The sequence below is a fragment of the Sardina pilchardus genome, chromosome 1 (genome assembly GCF_963854185.1).
Source record: "Sardina pilchardus chromosome 1, fSarPil1.1, whole genome shotgun sequence".
In the NCBI taxonomy this organism is placed as follows: Eukaryota; Metazoa; Chordata; class Actinopteri; order Clupeiformes; family Clupeidae; genus Sardina; species Sardina pilchardus.
The window spans coordinates 21,658,595-21,681,948 of NC_084994.1; the positions used below are offsets into that span (position 1 = coordinate 21,658,595).

At 41.0% G+C, this 23,354-nt stretch overlaps 2 protein-coding genes across 3 annotated transcripts; one reads left to right on the top strand and one right to left on the bottom strand.

Moving 5' to 3' along the window:
- The first annotated feature begins 2,482 nt into the window (after positions 1-2,482).
- Positions 2,483-6,954, top strand: LOC134084609 (uncharacterized). Of its 2 annotated transcripts, XM_062539888.1 has the most exons (5): positions 2,483-2,745; positions 2,868-2,936; positions 4,167-4,265; positions 5,184-5,221; positions 6,649-6,954. In XM_062539888.1, the coding sequence occupies exons 1-5, from the start codon at positions 2,577-2,579 to the stop codon at positions 6,922-6,924; spliced, it is 651 nt and encodes a 216-aa protein (XP_062395872.1). In that variant the 5' UTR covers positions 2,483-2,576; the 3' UTR covers positions 6,925-6,954. The 2 variants fall into 2 exon arrangements, with proteins under 2 accessions (XP_062395872.1, XP_062395873.1); XM_062539889.1 differs by lacking the exon at positions 2,868-2,936.
- A 910-nt stretch (positions 6,955-7,864) lies between these two features.
- Positions 7,865-17,729, bottom strand: LOC134077200 (adhesion G protein-coupled receptor E3-like). Its single transcript, XM_062532662.1, has 13 exons — positions 17,325-17,729; positions 17,092-17,126; positions 16,822-16,887; positions 15,882-16,038; positions 15,388-15,507; positions 14,320-14,501; positions 13,705-13,866; positions 12,567-12,761; positions 11,917-12,149; positions 11,120-11,186; positions 9,179-9,258; positions 8,509-8,671; positions 7,865-8,005 (listed from the first exon to the last, which is right to left on the bottom strand). The coding sequence occupies exons 1-13, from the start codon at positions 17,587-17,589 to the stop codon at positions 7,865-7,867; spliced, it is 1,866 nt and encodes a 621-aa protein (XP_062388646.1). The 5' UTR covers positions 17,590-17,729.
- Positions 17,730-23,354: the final 5,625 nt, after the last annotated feature.

The window sequence follows — 23,354 nt, forward strand, 5'->3', positions numbered from 1 at the left end:
CAGCTGAAGATGAGACTCCTTCTCATCACCCTCTACCTGCTCACAGGTAACTATCTGTTCTTATAAATCTGTGTCTGACACAAGAGCATGATCAAGAGTAACTTAACAGGAAGCTATAATTTTACATTTGATTATATTACAAACAAATAATTTGGCCTCAACTATAACATAGTAAGCATCTTATATGTCTGCACGAAAACTACATTATGTGTTTATATTGATTTAATATTCATCAGGAATGATAGTGTTGCCGTCTGCGTCACAATGTTTGTTTACGTCTGTGCACAGTAACTTTCCAGAGATGGAGACATGATGGAGACATCTTGTTGACGTGCTGATAAATGTGCTAAACCACAAACACGAAACGACTGAAAGAGGAAGAGGCATTAAACAGCAGCCATCAGAGACACGGACACACTTCACCGAAAACATCAACACAGAGAAGACGCATCTGGAACACCTGAGTTCAGGTACTACAGCTGAAGATGAGACTCCTTCTCTTCACCCTCTACCTGCTCACAGGTAACTCTCTGTTCTTATAAATCTGTGTCTGACATTAGAGCATGATCATGAGTAACTTAACAGGAAGCTATAATTAATTAAATTAATATATAATTCACCCTGCATTGACAGCAACTCATGATAGAGTTGCAGTATACATCACAATGTACTTTGTCCTATTTCAGACATACACATACAGTGGCCTATATGACCACTCCTCTACTCAATATAACTTTCCAAACTGTGAAAATGGCACTTCCAAGGCATTTATGGTTGTCAGATAAATGAATACTGTGCATGTAAATGTAACCAATCCTCACATTAATGTTGTATGTCATTACTGGCTTTGCCATTTGAATGTTTTGCAGCTCTGTGTGATGTGGAGTTGAGCTCAGTGACTGGAGCTCTGGGAGGATCTGTGAACATGAGATGTCAGTACCCTGAGTGGTATGAATACCAGAACAAGATCTTCTGTAAGGTGAAAGGAGACATCTGTGACAACATTTTTGACAGCTCATTCGTGACTGGTCCAATATCTCAGACAGAGGGAAGATTCACTATGGTGTACAACAGGAAGGAAAGATCATTGGTTGTGAGCATCAGTGTGCTAACTGAGGAAGACACAGCTGTGTACTGGTGTGGAGTCTACTCTCCAATGAATAAGATAACTCGAGTGGAAGCCTTTGGTATGTTTTGTAGCCAATGTCATGCTGTCACTCTGTCTTCTGTGTTATCTGTTGTCTTGTCTCCAGTGGAAAGAGATATGATATATCAAATAGAAGCCTTTGGTATTGTGGCCTATATGTCATGCTGTCACTCTGTCTTCTCTCTCTGTCTTCTGTGTGGTTTGTTGTGTGCATCAGTGACTGCTGTGTATGTGCTTCATCGTCTCTCTCCATCTCCACTCTACTTCCTCTCCAGTGTTGCATGTGTCTCCTCTGATTGGATATGAAGGAGGAGAACTGAGGGTCCAATGCCCTTATGAGAAATGGTTTCAGAAGTATGGGACGTATTTTAAAAGAGTGGGATCACCTCAGCATAGTGAACCAAAGACTCTCATTCAGACCTCCCCGTCCCAGACACAAGCTGCAGAAGGGAGATTCTCTCTGTATGATGATATCACTGCTGCATTCTTCACTGTGACCATCACTGGACTCACTGCTGAGGATTCTGGGAAGTATGAGTGTGGAGTTAAGATATATGGTCATGACGATATCCGTAATGAGCTGCAGGTGTTGGTTAAACAATGTAAGTATTTAAGCATATTATTTTACATAATGCCTTTGCCGAGTAATTTAAAGTATTTACTACATTTTGGTGCATTTGTTTTGACTGACAACTGACACTGGATATGAGAGTGAATGAGAAGTATCAGTGTGGAGTTAAAGGTATACTATGCAACGTTTTTCAGTGAATCAATTCGTTCCATACAGTTATATATGATTAAATGAGTCATTACCGGTCAAACGGTGTTTTTTTTGGCCGCTCTAGTGGTCTGTAGCGGTAAAACCACACTTGCAACTTCAGGAAACACCGGGCGCACCCATGCTCTACTCCAGGAAGTGTCATGTAAAGTCTCATGAAAAGGCACGGCAGACTGACCGATTGAGGAGTTTTGTCAAATATACACGCTAAAGCTGTAGGGGAAGCTCTGCAGAGAAATATGCAAGCATAAAACGAGCGAAAATGAAAAGTGAAAGCGAAACCGGCGATGAAATCGCCAATCCTGCATAGTATACCTTTAAGAGAACAAGTCATGATGTCATACATGATGTCCATAATGAGCTGCAGACATTGGATAAAGCATAAAAGTGCAATGAACAATATTATATTTGTCATACTTTACAAAGTGATTGAGAGAATGTTGACACTAATACATAATTAATATTTATTACATTTTTATACATTTGTCTTGACTAATAGTGGAGAATATCATTGGATATGAAAACAAAAATGCCTCCATCACCTGCAAGTATCAGAAGGAGGACACTGGAAGAGATGAGTACAGGAAATATTTCTGCAAAGGACAATCACCTTCAGACTGTATTAATACCGGTGTCAAAGTTCAATCCGGCATGACGCTAGAAGACAGATTCTCTCTGAGAGACGAGCCAACATCTGGAGCCTTCATCGTGACCATCACTGACTTGAGAGCAGAGGATGCTGGGATATATTGGTGTGTGGAATGGTGTAACAAAGCAGGATACATCAACACCACTGCAGTGAAGATGGAGGTAGAGCCAGGTGAGTTCCACCTTCATTATACACATCCTTCATACCTCCCCTCCCCTATTAAACTGAACTAGTAACATGCTATACTTTTTCACTATCATCATGATCCACAACAACAACAACAACATAATCAGATGGTTGGGAGACAACAACGCTGCCATCAGTATCGACAACTTCCGCTGACAATAAATCTCACTTTTCTGGTGAGAATTTCTTTTACTTCGTTTTTTGTTTTCATTTAGTATTTGAACTAATTATTATGAAATTCTAGTTGAAAGTGTGTGTGTCCACACATCTGCATGGCATTGTGAGTTGTCCCGTTCACTTTTTCCTTCATCATGTCATTGGCTGGGTGCTCATCTTAATACCATGACTTGGAGTTTGGTATGTCTATTTATATACATCCAATGAGTGACAATCAGTGCTCAAAATACCGTAATAAAACTACGGTATTCTCCTGATAACGTTAGTGGAATGGATTTAATGAGAACGTATAGGCCTACATAAAAAGACGCAGAGTGGCTATATGATACAGCGCACGTTTGCGGTGAAAATGTTCCGTCTGTTTAAAGCAGGTGTAGCCTACACCGAATCGTGGTTAAATCCATAATTTAGACAACAGAATCAGTAGGGTACCATTTTTGTTTCATAGTAGCCTACCAGGCCTATGTCAAATGCAGGCTCGGGTGTAGCTGGGAGGAATTTAACACACGGTTTCCACACCGTGTTTATCAACCGTGATAATAATATTGAAATGAACACGGTGATTGTTATAGTCAGCATTTTGATCATGGTTTACCGTTACACTGGTAATCGTTACATCCCTAGTCACCAACTGATTACGAACAGATTGAAGACAAAGAAGAATGGATTTGGAGTGACATTTCTTGCGTGTGCGTGAGAGCGCGAGGTTGATGCTGAAAGCGTGAGTGTCCAGCCAGGTGCGTAAGAGTTGTCGACTCTGAAATTTGTATACAGATGCGCGAAAATTTTACTATACTTTGATCCACTTTGTGTGCATTCATTTTAGGAGCAAAATGCGAATGAAAGGGTTTTAATCCATAGTTGCACGTGTGCGACCTTTTTAGTTTTTACTCGCACACTCTTTTTTTAGGCGCATTTGTGACGGTACGCTTGCACTGTACAGCCCTGCCAGACAATGAGGAGTTCTAATGAATGTGATGCTGGCAGTAAAGGAATCTTAATACAAGTGGTCAGCAACATACAAACAACGGTTTCAAGTTCTCGCCAGAACACTTGTGACCAGACGCATTCTAAAAACAAATGTTTTACTGTCTGTGTTAGCGGCAGTCGGTTTTCTGAACATTCAACATACTGTCACAGTCTGCTGCAGCCATCAGATGTAGGGTTTAGTTGGGCATTGTCTGTGCAGTGTGCAAGCACCTTATCACCCCATTCATGTGTTCCCTCAGGTCCTCCTGTGATGTTGACCGTATGTCTGACCATAGCAGCGCTGGTGCTTGGGATTGCTGTCCTCATATGCATCAAATACAGAAGAATGCGGACACAAGGTTGGTCTGTGTGTGTGTGTGTGTGTGTGTGTGTGTGTGTGTTATGCAGTCAAACCCATATAAATAGTTGTGGTGCATAAGTCAACTCATGAGAACCATCAGCAAGCAGTACTACGCAACTTTGTCAACTTCCCTATAAGGCTCACCATCCTCCCATCTGACAAGGTCTGAGGTATTTTAGGCCTGCAGTAAGATCCTGTTCACACACCAATCACTAACCATAAGATCATTATTTAGTGTAGAGATGTGTGCAAAACTGCAAGCTACTGTATGCTGCCTTTCCAAACAATTGTCACTTAGTAACAAAGAAAACACCGATTGTTCAACAGTGAGTCATGTGATGAGAGTCTACTGAATGTCTTGCAATGATTTGACCTTCGCATGTCACTGAATCATCTCATGTAACAATTAGACCTTCGCATACAGTAGTGCCAATGAATCTTGTCATGTATTGATTTGACATTCACATATTACCACTGAGTTATGTCATGTATTGATTTGACCTAGTTATCATTTAGATGCAAAAGCACCTTGTAGTTAAAAAAAACCCTATATACTACCAATGTACCGTTTGTCTGTGCCGTCCCATCACTTTTTATTAGTGGGAACAGGGACCGAGGAAGGAAGGCAGGGTAAAAAAGACAAATGAGAGAGGCCCAATGACTTAGATCAAGTGCACATGTTAGTGTCTTTACATCCAGCATGTCAGACAGGTAACTTATGTACATGTTCAGATGATGTGAGGCTTGTGAGCTATACCAAAGAATGCTCACATCATGTGAAGGTTTAGAAATGAATTAATGAATTAATAAATTAACCAATAGTAGTTGTTCAACATGGTGCAGAATAAGTGTTTTACTAACAGAACAAACCATTGAATGATTCAGTTTTTATTTAGTGTTATTTTATCTTTCACAGGCTTGGCCTCCACATCAGTCAACAGCAGCTCCAGAGGGGTGGGTGAAAACAAACACACCAATCAAACCACAACTTTTACAAATATAAAACAAAAAACTAGAAAATGTAATTCCATGGAAGGAATTACCATTGCATGTAAATGCAAAAAGGTTAGGCTTCTGACATCATTATAGGCCTATAGTTAAAAAGACAACTAGGCTACACAGACGAATAGATAAATAACAATAACCCAATTACAATTCCACTGAAATTACTTGGAAAGTCACATTTAAAAAGTGATTTATGAAAATGCATCAAAATTGTGGATATAGGCTGTTTTGGAAAATAACTCTTCATTTATTAGAATTTGAAAAGACTGAAATGAAGTTGCCAACTTCAAACGAGTTGCAAGAGCTGACACTTTATAGTGAAACGTCTGGTAGGATAGCTTATAGCCTTAATATACTAATGCAGGTTAAAAGTAGGCATGGAATACGGAATACAATCTCATTCTCAAACAACGCCAATCAACGATGATGCAGCAACAAGTAGGATATCTAGCAAATGTTACGTTAGCTTACAGTAGGATATTTTATGTAGGCTACACATTTTACAGGATGAGCTAGTAGGCCTATGTTCTTCGAAGTGTGTTCAGGTGCGTGATTGTCCTAATAGGAATGTACAATAAGCTTAGGTTTTTAATTTGTGAATGATACCGAAAGCTTTAAATGATTGCCTGGCTGGCACGACTAGCTTGCTAAACCCTGTTCGCCTTGCAGCCTACCCCGACGTTAAACGTTAGCCTGGAGGAAGTTTGGTTGTCGTTAGCTAAATACAGTGCTTACATTGACGTTAGGTTAGATTGTCTTTAGGTTAGATTGTCTTTAGCTGTTGATAACGTTACCGAGAGCAAACCGGTTAGGCTACTGTAACGATATAAACAAATCAAGTAAGGAGTAGCCTGACAGGAGACAAGACGACAACGTCCTGGATTACAGTGGCATGGTAGAATGTTTTGACAGCTGTAGACGTAACGTAACATTCACGTTTAGCCTGGTTTAGCGCAGAGGTGATGCCATGGCTTTGGATCAGACTCAGAGATCCTTGATTACTGACAGCTGAGCACTGACGTAACAATTAGTCTTTGCCGCCAAAGGGTCTCAATGTAAACTCTATGGGAATTTTAAACTCTTTTATCGTAAATATCTCAAAAAGTATAAAGTTCACAAATGTGAAAAATACATAGAACAAATCTCCGTTACAAGACCTGTGTATGAGTGTTTGAATGACGTCAAACGGTTCAGTGGTTTTAGAGCCTTTGATCGTTGATTTTGGTCGGAAGAAGAATAAAGAAGATAACGATAAGAAGAACAGGGATAATAGTACATTGCATTTACATGCAATGTAATAAAGCCTTCATCATTTGTATGTTTTGAACATGGTTGTATCTGTTTAGACTCTCGTTGTCTTCTTTTCATTCTGTCAGGATCGGCCAGTGGATTGTGTTTATGAAGAGGTGAAGGATACTAGCCACTCCAAGAACCCAGAGGATACTGTGCTTGCAAATACTCAATTACCCACAAACCCCTCTGATGGCCCCACCTACTCCACTGTCCAATTACCCACAAACCCCTCTGATGGCCCCACCTACTCCACTGTGAGCTTCCACAAGAACCAGGAGGCAGCAGCAGAGGCAGACGTCACCTTCAGTATGGAGCAGGACACCTGTGAATACTCTTCTGTTAAACATCCCACCAAGTAACCTGGTGTAGGCCTACTGCTTGATCCATCAATTCCTTTAAAATTTCAGTCCAATTTTACTGTATTGCTATTTACCACAGTATTTAGTACTAGAATGATACAATGTGTATTTTATACGGAGATACATTGTTAGAGCTGTTGCTTGGCTTGCTTTAGATATTTATACTCACTGAATTCATAATATTAGAACTAGAATGCTACAATTCATATTTGATATGGAGATGCATTAGAGCTGAATTATTGAATGCAATAGAGCTCTAATGTTGGTTTGCATGCTTTCTGGACCCCTGGAATAACTGTGCTCTAATATTGCATAATATATAAATAATAATTTGAATGGCATAATGTATGGACCTAATGAAGGAATATAGTGATATCAGGGATCTCTAATACCAACAAATGAGGCACTTAAAGGGCCTGTGTCCACCACCAATCACGTTTTTTTTTTTTTTTTTTGCGCTGATAGTGCTCTCAACCTCATTTCCAGATCGCCTCAGTCAAGTGTTTAATGGTGCTAGATTATGGTTGTCGAGAAAGAAAAATGACAGTGACTGTTTTAAAGTTGAACAGATTTCAACTTTCAGTGCTCTGAACACTGTGGAAATAACGGTCAGAGTCGAGGGTGTTTTTTTCCATTGAGTGCTTTGAACACTGAACTTTGTTGGATTTGTATAGAACATAGCCACCGCTGGCGCAAAAAGCTTGATTGGTAGACATTTTATTTGTCTAAAAACTTCAAATAAAACCTTTTTCTTATTCACAAACCTAAAAAACAAACATGTGGATTGTTTTCCTTTGCACCATTTTGCACACTACATCTTTATTGTTTATCAATCTGTGAAGCTGTGACACTTCTATTGTTATTGGAATTGTGGAACTAAGGTAAATGCTGCATGTCCCCCGCTGATCAATCAATCACTGCCTGAGCTTGAGGAAAGAGGTCATCGCTCACCAGAGAGGGCAAACCGCCTCTGTCGCCTGCCTGAAGCATCCTGCTCTGTATCCATGGCAATGCCATAGAAACCTGGCTCATCATCGGAGGGCCTGAACTTCTGACACCACTTGCTGTATTGCTTCCTCACCTGGTGACAGACACACCTGTGTATCAGGTAAACTAGAGTATGGCTAACCCTATAGGGCCGTACACACCGGTAATGTTAAACTAATATTGCTCCAGCTAATAGCATTGGACCAACACCACAGTTTTAAATGCTGCTCTGGTTCGTAGGCAACAGCTATCGTCCATAGATGTTGCACACGCAGGTCAGAGTGTGGACGCGCAATGGCATAATCATAATCACAGTCTTAGCTTGTATAAATGGAATGATGGTAGTTGGTGTGCGGTGCGCTGTTGGGGGGGGGGGGGGGGGGGGGGGGGTGAAAGGATTTCATGCAGTTTAAGTAAGTGCAACATAGAAAATCATTGTGTGGTGGTCAGTGTTGATATTGTGGTGGGCCGCCACAAATAAGTCAATGTAGGGGAAACACTGCGATACCTCCGTGTCAATGGCGTAATCATAATCACAGTCTTTTGTAAATGTAATGATGGTAGTTTGTGTGCGGTGCGCTGTTGGTGAGCGGATACCTCCGTGTTGAAGACACAGTGGACCAGGAAGAGGCCAAACGCCTGCTGGGAGTGGAGGAGAATGACCAGGACCTCCAGGCTTCTGTTGCCAGGCGCAGAAAGGCCAAGCAGCCAGGGCAGACCCAGCATGAAGCTCTGGAACAGGGCTCTCCACGCCAGGCCTCTGTTGTGGGCAGTAGGTTTTGTTTTTGTTTGCTTGTTTGTTTGTTTATTTGTTTGTTTTGGTAATGATGGTTTCACGTGTACAGTAGCTCTTCGAGTTCAAATGTTTAATATTATTTATTATATGGCTCTCTAGAATGTTGAGGGAGCTCCCATTCACTTTGAATGGGCCTCTCAACGTTCTACCGGTCCGTTATATCTGCATATTGACAACGGCAACGGGTTCACTCCGCTAGTTGTTGCGGAAGCCACGAAACCGTAGCCAAGTCATTGCTAAAGACACATTGAGATAAGTTGATTTTCTCGTTTTGGCAAGTAGCCATATAATAAGCGCGAAAATGTATAGAACGCCAGTCATTATCTGAAAATAATTCCCTTCAGTACGAAGCAAAACCCCTCCACTGCGCGTCGGGGTTCTGTCGGGAATTATTTTCCGATAATGACCGGCGTTCTATACATTATCCCTTACATATTGTTCCAACTATGGACTAAGGGTGCTCATTCTTACCTGACATATCTGACTTCCGACATGACACAGTCTGACAGCTGCAGGATGATGAAAATGGCAGTGAAGAGCAAAGTATTCACCTGTAAAGGAACATACAGACACAGTGTTTATCTCACCCTTCTGTAGGCTATCGCGCGCACGTGTATGTGTGTGTGTGTGTGTGTGTGTGTGTGTTATAACAAATGCATCCTAGCATTGAGTCATAACGAATTCCATGGTACAGTCTATAAACGTATATTATGATAAATGTTATCTTGGTCTGGTCAATGGGCAATGTTCATATCAAGATCAAGTACAGTTCAAGCGACTTACAGGGAGCGTAATGATGACTGCTAGTTACACAATTAGCACACAATTTAGTACTCATGTACTGTACTTTTAAAGGTGCTCTAAGTGAAGTTACAAGCTTTCTATGATAAAACATTTTTTGTCACATACTGCAAACATCACCTCACCACCTGCTAACTGACTGTGCCCTGAATACACTGCAAAAACAAAACCAACCAACCAACCAAACAAACAAACAAAAAAAACGTGCACTGTGGACAGCCCAGGCTACAAAAACGGCAACAAAAACAACTTGGTCCAGCGTGGACCATAAAAACATTTAACAAACTGTTCCAGCCAATCACAGACGAGATACACGTTTAGGAGAGTTTCATTTGCATGCCATGGAGGGGGAGGGTGTAGCTAGCTAGCTCTCTGTTTTGTTTGAACGTCAACAGAAGGGACATTACCCAATATCGATTAAAGCACCTTTAACCCTTAGATGCATAAGTGGGGTCAAAAATGACCCCAGAGGTTGTTTTCTTGCAGTATCTTCTTAATTTTACATTTTTTTCATTTAACCTTCCATGTATTCCTCAAATAGGTTGTTTTTGACATGAGGCCATTTGGATTTGTGTCTAATTGTTATATTTTTAAAGTAATTTCATGTTTTGTATCAGTACCACCGATCCGCATAGGTGGGGTCAAAAATGACCCCAAGCATTTTCTTTGGAATTTCAAAAGTTAACCCTAAGATCTTTTGATTTTTATCAACTGTGGCAGTCAGGTATACATTTACTGTTGATTATCACATCTCATGTCAGCAGTCTCACCATCCTGAAGGCTATTTTTACACAACAACATAAATCTAAGTATCATCATATAATGTGGCGGCCAAGCGTTCATAGCGACGTCGCTTTTTGATCCTTCGATGTCCGCTCTTCCTATCATTGTGAAGCAGAATTCACCAAGCGATATTTACAGAGGGATTTGTTGATATAGCGTTCTTGGCCTGAGTTGTATGACTTTTATGCCTAAAAATAGGGCGAAAATCAATTTTTTAAGCTAATTGGCAGTATTTTCTGATTTACTGGATAACAAAAGAAGATATTCATAATCACCTCAGTAAATGTTTTTTTTTTAATTTGATATATTAACACTACAAAAAAATATTTTCAACCTGGCTATTTCCAATGGTCAGATTCTTCGCATCAAAACATATATGCAAATTAGCGCATATTTAATTAGACATGACCTAATTAGCATATTTAAACATAAATACTGAAAACTTGCAATACATTTTTTTCTCCTATTTATGTGAGTATTCAACTGGTAAAGTTTCATGAAGATATCTCTAAGTTAAAAATGTTACCCTATTCACCTATGTTGAGATAATTTTAGGATGTTTACCTTTTTTGCCTTTCTAAAAGCTGTTTTGTAATAAAATGTTAATAAACAGTGATACATCAATATGTCAACATGAAATAATTATTCTAATAAATATATAATAAAAATCATCATCTTTAACCAAAATGAAAGACATTATTTGAGTTTACAGCAAAAAACGCATGCATTCTAATTGGGGTCATTTTTGACCCCACTCATGGAAGAGTGTAGGTATTGGTAGCCTATGCATCTAAGGGTTAAGGACACAGCATGTCGTAGTGTACTTACTGCGAGGAGGGCAAACAGAGGTCCTAGGAAGCTCCATATGAACCCGTCTGTTAGGCTCAACCAGCATCTGTGTGCACAACAGCCACACCACTTATTAGTGCAACAGTTGCACTTCTGAAGCACTTCTGATCTGCCGCACGTTGGACACTTAATGGGCAGGTACAGTATTTTCCTTTTCAACTGAATGGGGAGGCATACAAAAAGGGGCGGGGTATACAGTATGTAGACTACTACCATATTGGTATTACAAACTAACATCATGCATTTCTATGGGTGATTATTTGAGTGCTGCATTAGAACGTTTCCGATTGTAATTGATCTCTGGACTGATACGCCATATAAAAGTACTGCGTATTAGAGGGGAGATGATAACTCAATTGAAGATATCCTGGAGGCTAATGCTGACATGAACTTCTAAAGTTCACCTTAAAAAAAAGAACCAAAACTGCCATCTTTGCCCAAATAAGGATATCTGGGTGTTAATTGAAGCTAACTACCTATGGCAAGTTGCATTGCAAGTTAGCTCTGGAGTAGCAAAAATCTAAATTTGTCTATTTAACATACCGAAGATCACACTACTCACTCGAAGGCAGTTAACAAAAGTGTGTTAAGCAAAACGTCTGCATTTCAAACTTCTTTTTCCTCACAAAAGTTTTAACAGGTGCGGTAATTCAAAATCCCCATGTTATTTTCCCATTGGAAAAATCCCAAGACACCAGATCTGAAAGATGGCAGCTTTTTGTTTTTCAGGCGAACTTCAGAGGTCTATTACACAATGCAGCTTTAAAGCAACTTACTGCTGGCTCCCATATCCATCAGGCTTCATTCCGACGGACATGCCCACGATGACGAGGGGTACTCCATAGCCAATCACGTACATGTACTTCCAGGAGGCCAGCTGCTGTGTGTCTGGGGTGACCAGGTCCAGCCTCCTGGCGGTCAGGAGCAGTACTGCAGCCTCTATGGACGTCCAGAGGAAGCAGCACAAGTAGAAGTAATGCACAAAGACCGAGAGCACCCCGCACGGCACCTGAGGGGTCATCGGTATCTTTTACTATTCATTACTCATCATCATCATCATCATCATCATCATCACTACCATGATCATAATCATCATCATCATCATTACTACCATAATCATCATCATCATCACTATCATCATCATCATTATCACTATCATCACTAGCAGCATCAACTTCACCACCACCATCCTCTTCGTCATCGTTATCATCAGCAGCAGCAGCATGAACATGAACATCATCATCATCATCATCATCACTATCATCACAAACCCCATCACTATCATCATCATCACCACCACCACCACCATCCTCATCATCATCAACATCATCCTCACTATCATCACAAACCCCAACCACTATCATCACCACCACAAACACCACCACCACCATCATCATCATCATCATCCTCCTCCTCCTCCACTCACCTCCTGCATGCGGTGGTTGGTCTGGACGACCAGGAAGAAGGCGTGTGCCAGCAGCAGGCAGGCCGACAGGTGAAGGCGTGGCGGGCAGCTCACCTGTGGGTTCTTCCTGCAGAGGGCAAAGGTCACCACGGCCAGCGTGAGGATCAGCAGCCCCAGCGTCTCCAGCAGGATGCTCAGCAGCCTCAAGGCAGGGTCCTGGGGATCAGAGCAACGGACAACGCTGACCACCGTTAGTGTGAGAGGACGTCTTTGGAGCAGGCCAGCCACTATGAATTAACACAATCAGCCACAAAATTATACACTGTATACACACACACACAGACACACACTTTCCTGGTTCGAATAATAAAATAGCAGCGTTGATTTATCAGACCAGTACAAAGAATGCAGCAGTGGTTCCCAAGACTAGACATCAATTTACTGCACGTACAGACATCATGAATTGGGGACAGGGGTTCAGAATCTTTCCGATTCGGCCCCCCTCAACTACACACACCTCAGCACCAACAGGAGATCAGAGCTTTGCACTGGCATCTGTACCATTTGAGGTGTACACCTCTGACTGGCATCCCATTCTTTTACTGGGTATACAGTATGTCTTAAACATAATTTTTTATCAAGAATGAATACAGCACCTGGCATTCGAGGACTTTACCAATGACTATTTAATCACATTGGTGTGTAAGACGATTAAAGCATTTTTCAAGTATTTTATTCATTTTTACAAAAGCAACTCATCAATAGCTACGTTTACATGAACACTTCTATTCCGATTAGAAACGGAAAAACAGCTCAATCGGAATAAAGATCGTCACATAAACACCTCAATCGGAATAAAAATTCCTGATCCGATAAGTGTAATCAGAATGGAAGAGGTGGGGTAGTCCATTCCTATTCCGAATTAACACTCATGTACTGTATACGGTCATTCGGATTGACTGCTATATCTTCCCAGTGAAAAGTAGCAAACAACGGCTACTCCGATCAAAGACTCTAAAGCACCTGATCAGAATAGAAAGTAGCCCATGTAAACAGACGGCGCAAAATTGTAGTTTAATCGGAATGACAAAAAAAAAACTGTCCATGTAAACGTGGCTAATGTCTCATATTATATCGGTGTGCCTCTTCATTCCCCAACCTGGGCTCTGTCATCCGTCTGCATGATCAGGGAGAAGGTGGACAGGTGCACGCAGGTGCACACCGTGTGGGTCCTGTTGGTTTTGCTCACGGTGCAGCCGTCCTCGATCCAGGCACTCTCGTTCCAGTACACACAGTGCAGCTTACCCATTATGTTGGACATCTATTGAGGGAAGGCAAGGCAAGTTTGTTTATGTACTGTAGTATAGCAGCTTTGAAACACGGCAGTCATTCAGAGTGCAAATGATTCACACATGATGAAAACGCAAAACAAAACAAAAACACAGAGACAATTTTGAATCATATAAAAATAAAGCAACATGGGGGGGGGGGGGGACAAAGCAGGCACATTAGTGTTTTAATTATATGAATAAGCAAATGGGCAAATATCAGGAATTACCTTCTATTAATAAAGCCAATAACTATCCTTTTCGTTACATGTAAAATAACAGATAATAATGTGAAAGCGTGATTTAAGCAGCATGATTTTCTTTGTTTGCCATTGTGTGTTTTGATGTGTATGTGTATGTGTGTGTGTGTGTGTGTGTGTGTGTGTCTGTGTGTCTGTGTGTGTGTGTGTGTGTATTTGTGCTTACAGGGCATGTTGTGTACTGACGTTAATATGCCTGAGAGTGAAGTTGACTAAGTTGGAGAGCTCTGTGTTGGCGACGTCCTCTAGAGTGGCCGACACCACTTTAGAGATGATGGCCTTCGTGGTGTTCTCCGCAGTGGAGAACAGGTCCACCTCCAAAATGTCCTGCATGTCGCTATAGGCAACAAGGGCCACCGATGCTGATCCTAGAGGTGATGTAAACAAACAAACAAACATACAATTCATAAAGCTGGCTATGCTTAAAGAGACCCTATATGCAACTTTCTGCAGGAGACGATCACTCCTTGTTTACATCTGGAAGTCTGAGACGAAGAACCACGCTTGCAATTTATATATTTAAATATAGCCTATACATGTATAAATATACACGCTAAAGCTGTCGGGGAAGCTCTGCAGAGAAAATGCAAGCATAAAACGAGCGAAAACGAAAAACGAAACCGAAACCAGAGTTGAAATCGCCAATCCTGCATGGTTCCTCTTTAACCTTCTGATAGCAAGGTTAATCAAATCCAGACGGTATCTGAATGAAGTGAAGTTCAAATTTAAAAAAAAACACAATAATGTCTGCTGTCTAATGCATAGCATTAGCTGATGTGGTTTGATCGCATAGGGGCAATTGCTCTGTCGCTAGTTTGGAGTTTAACACGGTTTTAAACTCCAACTCCCAACTCCAACTCCAGTCTAAAATGGCGACAGTTCAAGTTCAGTTCAAACAAGCCACAGAGCAATTGCCCCGTACAATACAGTATAAATTAGTTTCTGCTTGATTGTTTTTCATGACCGAGTGCTTGTGAAGCCACATCAAAAATCCTCGATTACTATCTCTGTACTGAACCCTCTCTGGCCACATGGTTTGTCTGTGGTGTAAACAGACAAACCATTTTTTTGTTGTTGTTTTGAGCAACATACTATACAGTAGCTACAGTATATCACATACATTTCACTTCACTAGACTTGACCGTCATACTATTCAGTGCTGTATTGAATACAGTTGACTTGACTACACTACAACTGACCGACATACTACACAGTGCTGTGTCGAGTAGGCCTAGGCTACATTTGACTGCACACCGTTGTTCTTGTGGGCAACGCTCTCCAGGTCAATGTCCAGATAGACGTCGGCAGACGGAATCCTCAGCTGGGGAAAGCCAGTGAGAGAGGCGTTCGGTCCGATGCTCAGGATCTCCCCCTCTGAGAAAGAAACAACAACTACAATCAAACAAATAAACAAACAAATAAACTCAGCCCAATTCACTCCAAATATTCCAGACGCAACGAGAACGAGTTGCAGCGGTGTGAATTAAAGGTTGCAAGGAGTTGCAAGCTGCCGCAAGCCATCTCAAAGCATTAAACATGTTAAAGAGACGTATCGTCTCCTGTTTACATCTGGAAGTCTGAGATGCGTAAAGAACAAGAAGAACCACGCTTGCAATTTATATATTTATATATAGCCTATATGTATAAATATAAGCATTTACATTCGAGCCTCCATGTCTTCCTGTTGAGCCTTGACAACAAGAGTGACAATGAACGTCCGTGACATGGTCCTTACCTGTCCTCCTTACCTGTGGTCTTGGTGGAGAAGTTCCTGGAGGCGCGGGTGGAGGTGCGCTCCACCAGTTTGGACACCAGCTTGTTCTTGGACAGCAGCACCTCGTGCCTGTGCTTTACTGGACGCTCGCGCTCGTCATCGGCCAGCTCGTCCAGCAGCAGGGAGACGGTCTGCAGGAGGTACACATGTGGCATTATTCTATAGAAATAATAGTATAGAAAATGTGGCATTCTATAGAGATGTGTAATACACTGTATAGAAAATGACGTCTTCACAATACTGTATATGGTATTCTATAGAAATGTGTAATAAACTACAGATACAGAAAATGACATTGGTCTTCACAATTCTGTCACTTTCCCTGTAAAGCAGCAGGGAGACGGTGTGCAGAAAGTGCAAATGTGGTATTCTATAGAAATGTGTAACATACTGTATACAGAAAATTATGTCTTCACAATATGGTCACTTTCAAAGCAGCAGGGAGACAGTCTGCAGGAAGTACACATGTGGTATTCTATAGAAATGTATAATATATTACAGATACAGAAAATTACATTGGTCTTCAGTGCGGTCACTTTTAAAGCAGTGAGTGAATGGTTTTAATATTTACTAAACTACACTGGATATAAGGGTTTCCCCTACCTGCCAGATCCCACTTTAACCTATAATTAACGTAAGCGAAGGTATGCAGCGTATTACAGACTGTTGTCCCTGTATGCTGGTGTGGTGTGTACTGTGCATAGTCTAGTAGGTTCAATAACATAGTGTTCCCAAATATAATCCTCCCATCTGACACCAAATTGAATGCATCCATTCAACTGTAGTATGTAGCAAGATTACACGATTACAAGTTTCAGTGTGACATCTAGTATAGAGTTCAGTGAGATACAGTGGCTACACACAGTTAAACGCGGTAAGCCACCACTAGTCATGTAGCCTACACACAGACACACCTTCAGAGGTAATCCACCGCTAGTCATGTTTCTGACCATCTCCAGCACCTTATCCACTCTGAAGCGCTACAAATATACAAATATGTTATTAAATTGATAAACTTTCTGACTCATGAAAATCATCATCATCATCATCATCATCAACAACAACAACAACTGTTTTGCTAGACTCAGGGTCCATTCAGGCCACTTTACTGTACATACAGTAGCTACATGAAAAATGAGTCTGTCTAGCCATATACTTCAAGTATATATGCTTTTAGCTCTTACCTTATTTTTCTTGGTGGGCAATATAGAATCCAATGCTGTGTACAGGGAGAACAGAGGAGAGATTTGCTTTTCAACACTCACAAAATCGTAATGTTACAGGGTAGGCCTAATCAAACTAACTTCTTCAAGATACGTTGGCTCAGTAGCAACTAGCAAACCACCCCATGAAGTGCTGAACGATTTGGCTACTGAAAACACTTTGCATTTCGATTCATTAAGAGCGTCCCTCATACCTGCACAGACGGTGACGTTGATTTTCCAGTTTATGCCAGGTGAAGGTAAGTAACCGTCCGGGCATTCGCAGTGGAAGCCTCGGCGCATGTTCGTACAGATGGCCAACTGATCGCCACAGATGTCGGGATCCAAAGCGCACTCGTCAACATCCCCTTTCACGGGCACACAGCCTTGAGGAAAGCCCGCGCAGTCCGGCTTACCAGCATAGGCGCACAATGGAAGGATGGAACACCATGTTGCCACAAGCAGTGTAATTAGACGCATGTCTTACGCACTCGAGATATTCACTTTTGGGAAATCTTCCAAACATCGTCTTTCGGTAGTCCCAAGGCAGACAACGCAACTCATCGATTCATTTTGCACATCGTTCCATTGTTAGAACAGACCCAGTTAGTATGACGAGACAGTTAGTGATTACCAACGCTCTAGAATGCAGTTTGGTAAGCTACAAGCAGAGCCATCTATCAGAGAGGGTTGAAGAGAGGCTTCAGAATCAAATAGCCTAGCCATGGCTGGATAAAAGCAACTTCTTTGTCCATTCTCTAAAGTGAAATTCGAGTAGGCGATGTGACTCCAGAAACTACAGTCAATCAAAGCACATCGACTTTCAAAATACTAACATTTGATTGCATTACCATAACTGCATTAGTTTGTGTCAGTGCAGGTACTGCACACAGGCAGTTTGATTTTACTATAAGCAACAGTGTTGAGTGTTGAATGTCTGCATTGGAAACCATTATACAGTTTGCAATAAACAAATGTGTTCCAAATGAAGACAACACAAAACAATAGGGGGGGAAAACACCCACAAAAATGAAGTCCCGTCGGGCAACATGCCTTCATCATCACATGATGGCAGATCATCATCATCAACCGTTTTTTATTCAGGAAAAATTGACTGAGCATCAAGTTCTTTTACAGCAATGCTGTATTTACAAAAATTACAAAACATATTACAACAATAATCAAAATAATAAAACAAGAACAAAAAAAAGATACAAAAAGAGTGAACTGTGGTAAACTGTGGTAAACTGCAACAAGCGATTTCAGAGTGGAGGGAGCTGCATGCATACACAATGTCACCATAGTCTAGGACTGCCTAATAGTTGCTTGAATAATGGTCATTCTGTCTTCTTAAGAGAAACTGGACCTAATCCTGTAATGTGTAAAACCTAATTAAATTTTTACTTTTTTTGTGAGATCAAGCACATGAGTTCTAAATGAAAGTTTATTGTCTAGCCAAATGCCAAGATATTTGTATTGAGAAACATGCTCAATGTGTGTCCCATTTAGGGAACAAATGTTATAGCCTAGGCATCAAGGTCACACTTTCTCGATCTAGTAAAGATCATACATTTAGTTTTAGCTTCATTTAGAACCAGTTTAAGATCATTCAAAGACACGTGCGTGTGAGAGTGTGTGTGTGTGTGTGTGTGTGTGTGTGTGTGTGTGTGTGTGTGTGTTATTGGACGTATTGGACGTAATTGGTCATACTCTCATCGTACGCTCATCGACATAGAAAAGTTTACTTATATCTGAAAGGAAAACTTTTTTTTTGTTTTTGCTTCTTTGTTTTATTTGTGCTTGAAAAGGAGAATGGTACTCCTCCATCTGTTTAAAGGAACTCTTCCATGGGGAGGGCTGTGGCGATGTCCTCTTCTGAGTGCCCATCTGTGTTAACATTAGCAGGACCTGCTGCAGATGAACTGTTCCCACAAGGGAACCAGTGGGTCTGTATCTAAAACGTACATAGACAGCAGGTGTCAATGTGATAGATAGATAGATAGATAGATAGATAGATACTTTATTGATCCCCAAGGGGAAATTCACGACAATTATGTGTCAATAAACAGAAACACAACGCATCCATTCAGTCTGTACACAAACATAAGCCCTTTTTCCATGAAATTTCCAAGTGAATTAACTCATAATTCAATTTAATTTTGAGAGATATTAGAAGCACCAAAAGGGTTTTCCATTCAACAGACCGATTATAGCGAATGAAATATCCCTGTTAATGCACTTTTTTTTTTTTTTGCGCTGGACTGTTTTCATCAACAGATGTAGCAAATGGAACACTATTGTGTGAGGTGAACGTTTTTGGTATGCGAGAGCGAAAATTCAGATTTTCGCGCTAACTTTTGTGAGCAGGCGTCACAGTAACTTACATCGCTCCAACCCTTTTCCATCACTTTAATGTTGAATTCACTCTCGTCAATCCCACTCTGACAAGCAAATTAACATAGAACGACAAAACCAGTGTTACAGCGATATAGGTCTTTTTCCATCACATGTCACACAAACCTTTTGATGCTCATTGTTTTTAAGCGAATTATCTTTTTAATATGAAAAGGGAGACACAATGGCTCCATTTGATATCGGTAAAATGGCTCCCCTACGTGAATACATGAGTTCAATTTACTACCGATATTGTCCGGGTTTCCCAGACTCGTTAAGAAGCTCTTAAGTGCTAAGAACTTCTAGGAGCTCTCTAAGAACGCTCTGAGAACGCTCATAAGAAGTTCTTAGCACTTCAGAGCTTCTTAACAAATCTGGGAAACTCTGCCATTTTCTCTCCACTTGAAATAGCCTATGCGTTATGATTATGTGATTTATATGTGATTATGCAACTGTTGTGATTATGTGAGTTATAGTGATTACTGTATGTAACTACTATACATTACATAAGGGATAACGGCCACCAAGGTGGCCCAATAGATGGAACCAATGGACTTGGACTTTTTTTTTTTTTTTTTTTTTTAAGCCCTGATGATGGCCACTGCAGGCCGAAACATGTTGGCAGTTTGTTCTACTATGAACTAGCTCGGATTCAATTAAAAGCTTTATAATGAAGACGAAGAGTGCCTTGGATTTCTTCAAAACATCTCAACAAAGTTACCTGTAACCAAAGAGCACCTTCGCACTACTAAACAGAACGCCAAAGCCCTCTGACCTACATCTTTTTCGTCAAGGTCACCGGACTTGGACTCGGCTTTGTGTCGTCTATTTCAAGTGGATTTTCTCTCCACTTGAAATAGCCTATGCGTTCTGAACACAGCGGTTGGTGTCTCTTGTGTGTAGAGTGTGCTATCATTGACTCTTGTAGGGATGTGACGAGAGCAAATGTCCAGGGTTTCTTGCATACCTGTTTGTGTGTGTGTGTGTTTGTGTGTCTGTGAGTGTGAGTGTGTGTATGTGTGGGTTTCTTGCATACCTCCTCATTGAGAAGGCACAGGACCAGAAACAGGAGTGTGCCTTGTTGGCCAAAGAGCAACCTTCCGTAGTACTCGGCATCCATATCCATGGTCAAGTTTGCAAAGAAGCTCAGGATCCAGGGAAAGCACACGGCATACGTTTGGAACAGTCCAACGAACGCTGGGGCCCTGGAAGAAATAGGTGGTTTAATCTCACAGAAAGGAGTGTGACTAGATGAACCGCATAGCGATACAAAATGTGACCGCCGCTCCTATTTGTGCAATTTATCTCCTACTCTTACTCATGTGTATATAAATGATGTATGTGCATGTCTGAGTTTGCTTTTGTGTGTAACAGTATGTGTTTGTGTGCATGTATGTATGTGTGTGTGTGTGTGGCTGTGTGTGTGTGTGTGTGTGTGTGTGTGTGTGTGTGTGTGTGTCTGTGCATGTGTGTGTATGTGTGCGTGCATACGTGTGTGTGTGTGTGTGTGTGTGTGTGTGACAGTATCATCCTCAACCAGCAATCCCTCACTCAATAGCACCATCTACAGGCCGATGGGTGTACAGTCACTAAATGTAAACATACATTCACTTATTTTATAGCCTCCCATGAGTGAAATTCCACAAAACTTGGCATACTCCCAGAGGATGTCAGGTTAATTATACACATGAAATGTGGTGCAGTTCATAACATTTCATCTGAAGATAGAGGTGATTAAAGGAATATTTCGGTATTTTACACTGTAAGTCCATTTTCTGTATTGCCTAGCATGAAAACGAGTGTTTGAGACCGAAATCTTGACGATTGAGCGCGTTTGTGGAATTTGGCAGATTTAGAATGGAGCTCTGTATGGCTTTAACATTGCTCGCTTTGTGCATGCTCTATTCTGCCCTTAAAACACCCCTAAACTTTCGTTTTTACAAGTGTGCAGCTCACCGAGTGGTTACTGGTCTTCAACGATCATCTATAGCAAGTTTAGCAGCGAAATACAGCTTCTGTCATCTGTTATCAGGGATTTTTGAAATCCCGGAAGTACTTTTTCAACCGTGTGTGCCTAATATAACACAACATAATTTTAATTTCACTGCGAAACTTGCTATAGAAGATCATTGAAGACCAGTAACCACTCGGTGAGCTGCATACTTTTAAAAACGAACGTTTAGGGGTGTTTCAAGGACAGAATAGAGCACAAAGCGAGCAATGTTAAAGCCATAAAGAGCTCCATTCTAAATCTGTCAAATTCCACAAATAGGCTCAATCGTCAAAATGTCGGTGTCTAACACTCGTTTTCATGCTAGGCAATACAGAAAACGGGCTTAAAGTGTAAAATACCAAAATATTCCTTTAAAGTAGTATAATATTGCATTTTCATTTTCAACCATAGGGGTGCAAAATAATCATAAATGATTAGTTATAAGCTAAGTTGATGTGGGCTCTCCAAAATACCATAAACAGGTGATATTTCATCTCACAGAAAGGAGTGTGGTTATCGTTATAATTGCTCCTATCTCCTATACTGTATCTCTCTGCAGAAATTAAATAAGCTATAACGGGGGTTATGAACTCACTCAAGGTTGATAAATAGTGTTCTGACCAGCAATACTGCTTTAACAACCTAACATGTTAATCCCACAGGACCACAGCTGTTCACAACTCCTCCTGTGAGAAGAAGGATGGGCTTTGTAATCAGCATTTCAACATTCACATTTTCTTGAGTGCCCGTTAACATATTTATGAATGTGGTGCAGATAAAGCCTACCTTACATTGACAGACTTTGCAAAGATTTGGAAAAGATTTTTGAAAGACTACTGTCTCAGACCCTCTCACATCTAAAGACAATTCATTGAGTTTGTAGTCACAGTCTAGTCACAGGTCAGTCTCAGATTAGGATTTTGCAAAGACTGTGGGTCACTATTTACAAGACTGCTGCTAGATTCCTTCAAATTATTTCCATCGTGCACTAGGCTACACGTCATCATCAACAGGAACTCACGTGATAGCCTACTCATATCAAAGTCATTTTTTCGTTTCTGCAGCATTGTTTCATGTGTGACATCCCTAACAGATATAGAGCTGTTCTGTCACGTAAAGTTATTGTCGTAACGGAAAAACTAGAAAAAGACGGACTCCGACGGACTTAAAACCGCTAAGATTGGCACCTTACACTAAACGATTTAGATGACGGGAGCGCGCCGAGATTCTAGTACAACTCCCAAGATTTCAGATTCCGATTTTGGAAATGTAGTCGCCGACTGTTAAAACAGACCAAAATCGTGCAATGTAAGCCAGCCTTAAGCAAGCTAGTTGCAGTGGAGCGGCAATAACGTCAACGACGGACAATCATGCATCCTGGCCTGGTTTGATTCATTGCAAGTCTGTCAGTCAGTCTAGTCTGGTTTTCACCATACTAAGCTCAATCTTTTAAGATTGAACATTATATAGATTATATAGTTGGTAAATTAATCTTTTACCAAAGCCGGTTAGTAGAATCGCAAACAAGTCCTTCCTCTGTACTGAACTGTTCCGGAGAGTTCATGTTCTGTATTCAAAGAAAACTTGCCTTTAAAATCTTCCAAAACAGAGAGTAGCCTTGAAAACAGAAGCGACAGCGGCTGCTGCTTCGCGTCCATTAAGTTTCGTTATCGTCACGTCATCGGCCAATAGCGTGCCAGGACTAAAGTATGGCTGTTTCTGATTGGAGCCAAATGTTCTGGCAGTAAACAGAGGAGATAGATCTGCTGGTTTCCAGCCTGAGCTGCCGGGAGAAATTCAAATTCCCCGGAAGTTCAGGCAACGTACACCCAGCCTAAGTCAGTCAACTTCATAGGCT